Source organism: Saccopteryx bilineata, chromosome 4 (genome assembly GCF_036850765.1).
Source record: "Saccopteryx bilineata isolate mSacBil1 chromosome 4, mSacBil1_pri_phased_curated, whole genome shotgun sequence".
NCBI classification, from domain to species: domain Eukaryota; kingdom Metazoa; phylum Chordata; class Mammalia; order Chiroptera; family Emballonuridae; genus Saccopteryx; species Saccopteryx bilineata.
The window spans coordinates 89,912,535-89,922,175 of NC_089493.1; the positions used below are offsets into that span (position 1 = coordinate 89,912,535).

Below are 9,641 nucleotides of genomic sequence, written 5' to 3' on the forward strand. Positions count from 1 at the left end.
ATGGCAACAGAGCATCTACCTTGTTTTATGTAGTGTTGAGGACACTAAACAGAGACAGGTGTTTAATGGACCATGACAATCACAATGGCAAGGCTGTAATAAGCACCCACACACTCCCAAGTTTTTTCTCTTTTTTCATTACCACATTGGGGAAAAGAATGCTGAAAATCTTTAAGTAATTTAAAACTTAAATTTAATTTAAGTAATTTGTAAAGAAATTCAGAGAACATACTAATGAGAAAATTTCTGTAGTCATTTGTAACATGGTAATGTCTTGTTATTGCAGTTTTAAAAGAAAAAAGATGGAAAACCCAGCAAGCAATAACCACTCTGACCCAGTGAATGTATTTATTCTTCTTGGATTCCCCTGCTCCTCGGAGATTCAGATCCTCCTCTTCTCCCTCTTTTCTGTGACCTATGTCCTGACACTAATCGGAAACCTTTGCATTATCTGTTCAGTGTGGTGTGACCAACATCTCCACACACCCATGTACATCCTGCTGGCCAATTTTTCTTTCCTGGAGATCTGGTATGTCACTTCTACTGTCCCCAATATGTTAGCCAACTTTCTCTCTAAGATCAATACCATCTCCTTCTCTGGCTGCTTCCTCCAGTTCTACTTCTTCTTCTCCATGGGCACCACTGAGACCTTCTTCTTGTCTGCCATGGCCTTGGACAGGTACCTTGCTATCTGCAGGCCCCTGCACTATCACACTGTCATGACAGTTCAACGCTGCATCAGAATTGGAGCCTGCTGCTGGGTGTGTGGCTTCTCTTGTTTTCTCCTCCCAGTTTATCTCATCTCCCAGCTTCCTTTTTGTGGCCCCAATACTATTGATCATTTTTTATGTGACCCAGGACCCCTTATAAAGTTGTCCTGTGTGCCAGCTCCTGCCACTGAGATCACCTGTGCCATCTTTAATTCAGTCCTCATTTTCTCCACCTTCTTCTTCATTACCAGCTCCTACACCCTGGTGATCAGAGCTGTGCTGAAAGTGCCCTCAGCAGAAGGCCGACATAAGGCCTTTTCCACATGTGGCTCCCATCTGGCTGTGGTGTCCCTGTTCTATGGCTCTATCATGGTGATGTATGTGAGTCCAACAGCAGGCAATCCAGCAAGGATTCAGAAAATTGTGACTTTATTTTATTCTGTGTTAACTCCATTTCTTAATCCCATGATCTACAGCCTTCGGAATAAGGAGATGAAGGAGGCTCTGAGAAAACTTCTGAGGATTGTGAGATTTGGTCAAAGACAGCCTCTCAAGAACTAGAATACATATATGTATAAGATATATAATGATATAAAATTATAAGAGGTCTTGGGTAAATTGAGAGACAAATATGTTTCCTATATGTGCTAGAATATACTTTAGCGATGTGTTTCAATGAAGCAAATAACAAAGTAGATCTTACCAAACTTACATAAACCATGTATTTATACTAGGGTTTATTGTACTAATATTTCTGTGTGTATCACATGGAAAATGCCAGACATTTTCAGGCAGTTTTAAAGAAAAAAACAAAAACAAAACAAAAACAAATGTAACCCAGAGGCTAACTGGTCAGTTTCTATCTTTTGTAGATTTAGGTAAATTTGTCTCCAGCACTCAGTTTCATAGTGATTAAATGTCTAGAGGCCCCATTGCCTGACCTGTGGTGGTGCAGTGGATAAAGAGTCACTCTGGAATGCCAAAGTCACTGGTTCAAAATCCCAGGTCTGCCCAGTCAAGGCACATGTAAGAAGCAACTACTATGAGTTGATGCTTCCCCTCTTCTCCCTCCTTCTCTCTCCTATCTCTGAAATCAATAAAAAAAAATCTTTCATAAATTTCTAGAGTGTACATCACTATCCATTGATATACACACAAATACAAACACTTTTATGCGTGCTTCTCCTCCCATTCCTGAAACCATCTGTGGTCTTGTTTCTATCACATCAGTCTGAATGCAAAACTCATCCCCTTCAACATTTAATCTAAAACCAAACTCCCCGTAGGCATATAAAAAGGTCCTCAACATCACTAATTATCAGAGAAATGAAAATTAAAACCACAATGAGATATCACCTGTTAGAATGGCTATCATCAACACATGAAAAAACAGCAAGTGTTGGTGAGAGTGTGAAGAAAAGGGAACCCTCATGTACTGTTGGTGGGAATGCAATTGGTGCAGCCACTGTGGAAAGTAGTATGGAGTTAACTCAAAACCCCTAAAACTTGAAGACATTGGTACGTAAAGGCACATGCATCCCTATGTTCACTGCAGCATTATTCACAGTGGCCAAGACATGGAAACAACTCAAAGTGCCCTTCGATAGAGGATTGGATAAAGAAGATATGGTACATCTATACAATAGAATACTACTCAGCCATAAGAAATGATGACATAGTGACATTTACAACAACATGGATATACCTGGAGAACATTATACTGAGTAAAATAAGTACATCAGAAAAAGCTATGAGCTGTATAATTTCACACATAGGTGGGATATAAAACTGAGACTCATGGCCTGACCTGTGGTGGCGCAGTGGATAAAGCGTCGACCTGGAAATGCTGAGGTCGCCAGTTCGAAATCCTGGGCTTGCCTGGTCAAGGCACATATGGGAGTTGATGCTTCCAGCTCCTCCCCACCTTCTCTCTCTGTCTCTCTCTCCTCTCTCTCTCTATCTCTCTCTCTCCCTTTCTCCTCTCTAAAATGAAAAAAAAATTTTAAAAAACAAAAAAAAACTGAGACTCATGGACATAGATAAAAGTGAAGTGGTTACCACAGAGAGGGGGGTGTAGGGGAAGGATGCAGGAAGGGAGTAAAGAGGGACAAATATACTGTGATGGAAAATGATTTGACTTTGGGTGATTGGCATACAACATAACCAACAGTTCAAATGCTATAGAAAGGTTTATGTGAAATCTATGTAGCTTTATTGATCAATGCACTTTGTTAAATTTAATTTTCTAAATAAAATTATTTTAAAGAATTAAAAATGAAACTGCCTGATGATGCAGTGTAGGAAAATGGCCGGAAATTAGACTGTTGTCCTGAGACAAGTCTTGGGTGTGGACTTTGAAACGTCAAGTCCTATGGAGTAGAGCGCTGCCCAGCATGCTCTGGAAAGATTGTTTAAAGGAAACAGCTGATCCCTATAGCCTTTTCCCTACATACCTGAAAGGTATTAGTTAATCACCCTCTCTGCACCTGAACCCAGGCTCTGCTAATTTGCTTGATGAGCAAAGAGACCAATAAATACGATGATGCTGGAGAGATCTGGGCTTTCAGTCCTAGAGGCTGGGAGTCCCCTGTACCCATCTTTTCTATATGTTGTGCCTTGTGTGTTTTTCTTAAGTCCTGCAGTGCCTGCCTTTTATGCACATCCATTGCCATGCTGGTCTCGGCAACCCAGCAGTCCCACTTCTGGAAATTTATCCAAAGAAACTCAAAACACTAATTTGAAAAATCATATGCACTCCGATGTTCATTGCAACATTATTTACAAGATTTGGAAGCAGCCAAAATGCCATAAGTAGATGAGTGAATAAAACAGCTGTGGTACATTTACACTGGAATAATATTCAGCCATAGGAAAAAAAATTTTACTCTTTGCAACAGCATGTATGGGCCTGGAGAGCATTATGCTGAGTGAAATAAGCCAGTCAGAGAAAGACAAGTACCATAAGACTTCACTCATATGTGGAATCTAATAAACAAAATGAATTAACAAGAAAAATAAAGACAGACTCATAGAGAACAGGCTGACGGTGGTCAGGGGTGGGGAGAAGTAGGGGATTGGGATGGGTGGAAGGATTGAGAAAAAAATGAAAAAGAATATGGACAACAGTGTGGTGCTTTCCAGCAGTGGGAGGGAGAGGGAGAAGGGGAGGATGATGTGAGGGGATAAATGGTGACGGAAGGAGACTTGACCTAGGATGGTGGACACACAATACAGTGTACAGAGGATGTGTCATGGAACTGGGCACCTGAAACCCATATAATTTTGTTAACCAGTGTCACCTCAATAAAGTCAATAAAAATTAAAATAAATAAATAAATAAATAAATAAATAAATAAAACCTTATTCCAACCTTGTTTGGGTTTATTAACCTGACACAGGTTGTTATTAGAAAAAGGCGGAGGAAGGTCACCATGCTGAACACCCAATCAATCTCTCATATCTCATATTTTACCTGGTGATGCCTTTTTTTCTACCTTTTTCATCTTCTTCTCACTACCCACAGTGTTGCCAGACATTTTGCCCTTCCTTATTCAAAATAATTTTGTTTATATGTATACCCTTTGGAGTTTGCAATACTTCCTCAAATGAACTTGTCAAAAAATTTCTTCTCAACAAACCTAATTCTCAAGCAGAAACTTGTGAATATAGTTTTCTCCAATGATTACTTTTTTGGTTCTTATAATTTGGTGTATTTCTTTTTTATCTTAATACCACCACTCAATGCAAAAAAAATAAATAAATGTACTGGAACAGACTAGAGTTGAGAGCTGAAAACAAGATTACCTGAAAAAATACTTAATGACACAATATTCATATATTAAGTGCTTTATGATTTTTAAAGTTTTTCTCCCTGTATGTATTAAATGAACACTAACCCTGCAAAGAGGGATAGTGTTTGTAAGTCTAAGGATGGAAATAAAGTAGTATGGTCAATGTCTAAAATGAGGTATATTGCTCTCCAGTTAATTTTTTAAATGGTCTAGAATGATCATACTGCATCTTAGTAACTAAATCTTACTCTGAGAGGGCACAGATTCATTTAGTAGTGAAATTGTCGCAAGGGTCCAAGATCGCAATGGAGTAGGCAAATGTTCCACTTGCCTCATCCCAAAACCAAACTGGAGTTATAATTAATTTAAGAATAATCATCCCAAAAAACCAATTCAGGACTAAATGACAAGGAGTCTTATAATGAAGGATTTATTAAAGAAGCCACATCGAGACTGGTAGGAAGGGCAGAGATGGAAAAAGTGCTGCCCCTGCTCCCATTAACAGTAGCTGGGGATAAGGAGGGACATCTCAGCTACAGGGAATGTTAGGCCTGAGAGGTGTGGGTCCTAAGTCCCAGGCCAGGTGCCACAGCATAGAGCATCAGAGACTAGAAGAGGGGCCCACATAGCATTTAGTGGTAAAAAGAGGCAAGGTTTCTGTCTGCCTGAAAGAATTGGGAGTTCTTGGAGATGCAGGCACCTTCTTAAAGGGCCAACGCAGAAAATCTCACTCTCAGTCATTTGCCCTGGGCTTTGGCAGAGGGAGGCCTAAGCAGACTAGAGTCAGGAGAGGAGAGTATGATATTGGTGACCTGAGGAGACACATGATGGAGGAACAGTCACCAAGACTTCTGTGCTGAATCATTCTCTAATATCACAGTCACCATTTTTTTTTGAGTGGAGCAGTCCCCTCCAGATGGCATCAACCTGGGAGAAAGTAACTGACCCATCCTTGAAAATCTCTCTTGCCCCACCCTATAGAGATTGAGCCCTGTTGAGAAGGAAACAGCGTTGGCCAAAAAGCAGGAACCTGAAAAGACTCAGTACGACAGTGACTCAGTTGTCTGGCATTGAAGCTGGAGCTATTTCCCTCACTTTCCTAAGAATACAACTGGTATTTCTGCCTCATGGGAGATTCAGTAAAAACTTTCTGAACTGTTGGCAAACCAAATCTCTGGTTGTAGAGGCCACACCTGCCAGATCCCTAGTGGCCACAACCTATTGAGGTTTAAGAAAAAATTCAAGACAGACCAATACCTGGGGCCCTGTAGTGGGAGCCACACCTACCTCTTTCCTGATACCTGACTAGCCTCATTCTTTATACAGTACCAGAGGTTTTATCAGAGGCCAAGGCTAACAATCAGCCAGCAGACAAAGACAGCAGGAGGCAGACTCAGGGAATCTTGGTTCTTTTACTGACTTACCCTTAGCCCCAGTGCTGGTAAAAGCCAGTCTAGGTGTGCAGCTTAGTCCTTCCATGTGCATGTAAACCCTGCAGAGGCAGCCATTAAATCTGGATTGCTTATAGCTCTGAAAAGTTTACCAAGGGCCAGTCACAGACAGTGTCTTACACTGGTCTGCACCAGGTTATTTTTCTAAGAGGCCCAGAACCAACGCATCCAGTGGCCAGCTATAGACAACATCAGAGTATTACTAGCAGCATATGCAAAGGGAACCAAATTCAGCTAAGGTAAATTCTACATTCTGTGGTCAGCAACTGCAAAGCAGTTTGCACACAGAGGATGAGATACAGCCTCACAGTCAGCCATCCCAAGTCCCAGATACTCTGTTCTGTTAGGATCTTCCACATGCAGAAGGGTGAGAAGCTTAGAGCTCAGACATTCAAAATGTGAGTTCCTTGGAGCCCACTGGTCCAAGGTCTTAGCTACCTCCTGGGATAAAGGTCACATTCAGACCCAGTAGAAGACTCTCTCAATCTTTCTTTTTAAGACCAAGGGATCCTCAACTGAAAGAACTTTTACAGAGGAGACTGTCAGCCCAACCAACTTGAACTTGCTGTTCACCTCTCTAGGAAGAAATCGGATTGAAGTATTCATCAGTGTCTAAGGTATTAAGCTCTTGGGTAAGGGCCCTTTTCCCCATACCAAGCACCTGACCAAGGGACCCTTTCAGTAGGGGGACCCACTAATGTTGCTCTCCCAACCTCAGTTCCCCTAATCCACCAAGTTTTCAACCTGTGGAGAGGTTGGTGGAATGAGGAAAACCTGAGCCTACTCTACAGTCTTTCCACAGAAGATTCTGTGGGAAGACCAGGGAGCTGCTAGAGGAGGTGGAGCAGTTGAAAAGCAGAGGCAAATCTGAAGGATTTGGGGCCATTTAATGGAGCTTCAGTCAGCTGTAAGCAGGAAGAAGTTGATCCTTATATGCAGGTTGGCCCCTCTCACACATAGCCTGGAACAGAAAACACAGACACAAACAATGAAAACACAGACACAAACAATGAACAAGTGTAGCTCCAGACAGGTAGCCCATGTTTGGTTACAAACAATGTTTGCCATAAAGCCATACCCAAACCCCACCCACCAGCACACAGAATCAATACAAACAGTGGTGAGTTGCAGACAGCACTAATGCTAGACTCAACTAGCCACATAATATGCACGCACAAATGAGGCATGCAGCGGGCACCAGACCTACCGAGAATAGCTATGTCCCATAGGACAAACACTATATACTGTCTGATACACATGATCAAGTTTGACCCTTACAGTCAGCAAGCCTGAAAAGTTAACTCCATCCACAAAAGGGCCAACAGCATTCAAAATTCAAGGGGTAAATATAAACCTCAAGTAGCATTTCTATAGCAAGGAATTCAAGTGGCCTGGAGTTCAGTACCACTGAGCCCATATTCCTAATAAAGACATAAAAACAAATTTAGGAGTCAGAGCAGAATTACCTAATACACAAACAAAATAGGCAGACAAAGAAATATGACCCAAATGAATCAACAAGAGAAATACCCAGTAAGGGTATATAGCCCCAAAACTCAGAAACATTGATACGTAAAGATACATGTAGCCCCATGTTCACTGCAGCATTGTTCACAGTGGCCAAGACATGGAAACAACCAAAAAGCCCTTCAATAGATGACTGGATAAAGAAGATGTGGTACATATACACTATGGAATACTACTCAGCCATAAGAAATGATGACATTGGATCATTTACACCAAAATGGTTGGATCTTGATAACATTATACGGAGTGAAATAAGTAAATTGGAAAAAAAAACCTAAGAACTGCATGATTCCATACACAGGTGGGACATAAAAACAAGACTAAGAGACATGGACAAGAGTGTGGTGGTTACGGGGGTGGGGGAAAAGGGAGAGGGAGAGAGAGGGGAAGGGGCACAAAGAAAACTAGATAGAAGGTGATGGAGGACAATCTGACTTTGGGTGATGGGTATGCAACATAATTGAATGACAAGATAACCTGGACATGTTTTCTTTGAACATATGTACCCTGATTTATTGATGTCACTCCATTAAAATTAATAAAAAAAATTTTAAAAAAAGAAATACCCAGTAAAAGAATTAAGTGAAATCGAAGAAACCAAACCCAGACATAGAGTTTAAAATAATGATTACTAGGATGGTCAAAGATTATAAAGTAAGAAAGGATGAACTCAGTGAGCACTTAAAGAGGTAGTAAGTATTAAAAAGGACACTGAAACCATAAAAAAGAACCAGTCAGACATGGCAACTATAATATCAGAAATGAAGACTGCACTAGAAGGAATCAACAGCAGGCTTGGGGAAGTAAAAGACTGAATCAGTGATTTACAAGACAAGATAAATATAAGCACAGAAGCAGAACAGCAAAAAGAAAAGAGGCTCAAAAAGACTGAGGAAACTCTAAGAGACCTCTGTGACAACATCAAGCAAAACATCTGCATCATAGAGGTCACCTCTCCAAAGAGGAGAGGATAAACAACATATAGAAAACTTGTATGAAGAAATCATCCCTGAAAACTTTCTTTACCTGGTGAAGGAAAAAGTCACACAAAAGTATGAAATGCACAGAGTTCTATTAAAGATGAACCCAAAGGACCCCATAACAAGACACACAATAATTAAAATATCAAATATAAAAGACAAAGAAAGAATCCTAAAAGCTGCAAGAGAAAACCAATTAATTACCTACAAAAATAACCCCATAAGGCTGTCTTCTGACTTCTCAACAGAAACACTATAGGCCAAAAGAGATTGGCAAGAAATATTCAAAGTGATGCAAAACAAGAACCTACAACCAAAACTACTTTATCTGGCAAAGCCATCATATAAAATTTAAGAAAAAATAAAAGCTTTGAGATGATGTCAGAGTAATGGCGGGGTAGGAAGTGATACCGATAAATCTCCCCCAAAACTCAACAAGATCTTCAACCAGAAACAGAAAAACCTATACTTGGAGCCTCCAGATGTTTCACAATACACCCGAAGGTATGGTTGAGTGAAAAATTGGCTAAATATATAAACAAACTCCGAAGGAAATAGGGAGTAAGAAATGCTCCGCCTTCCTCACTAATCTAAACAGGGCGGCTTTCTCTGGTAACTGTGAATACAGAAACTGAGGCAGGCAAAGGGGGTGAATAGATCCAGGCAGCGGCAAAAATGGCTGAATCAGGCTGTGGCACGGAGATCCAAGCCGAGAAAAAACTGATCCTGTGGCAACCCGGGCAATACAAGCTAACACTCGCGCCAAACCCAAACAAAGAAAGACAAGCGGGGCAGCCATTTTACTCGATCTCCTGGTTGGCACACGCACAGTTAGTGGGCGAGAGATTTCTTCCTAAGCCCCGGGAGTGGGTGCCCGTGTTACCCCACAGAGAGGCAGAGTCAGAGGCCTTTCTGTGGGCCGAAAGCAGAATCTCTGGGCAGCCCCAGCGCCTTGGGAAAGCCGTGCACAGGAGGGAGCGAGAACTAATTCCAATGGTGGAAATTTTCTGTGCTGGTGGGGGTTGCACTCAGAGGGAAACGCAGCCGGCCTCATATCCTGGTCTGCGCACACAGATAGTGAGCGAGAGATTCCTCCGAGTGCCTCGGCAGTGCGTGCCCGTGTTATCGCACAGAGGGGCAGAGTCAGGGGCCTTTGTGTGGGCCAAAGCGGAATCTCGGGCT

General features: G+C 41.6%; 1 protein-coding gene across 1 annotated transcript; it reads left to right on the forward strand.

The window, feature by feature from the left end:
• The first annotated feature begins 292 nt into the window (after positions 1-292).
• Positions 293-1,694, forward strand: LOC136334365 (olfactory receptor 11H6-like). Its single transcript, XM_066274460.1, has one exon. The coding sequence runs from the start codon at positions 303-305 to the stop codon at positions 1,269-1,271; it is 969 nt and encodes a 322-aa protein (XP_066130557.1). The 5' UTR covers positions 293-302; the 3' UTR covers positions 1,272-1,694.
• The last annotated feature ends 7,947 nt before the right edge of the window (positions 1,695-9,641 follow it).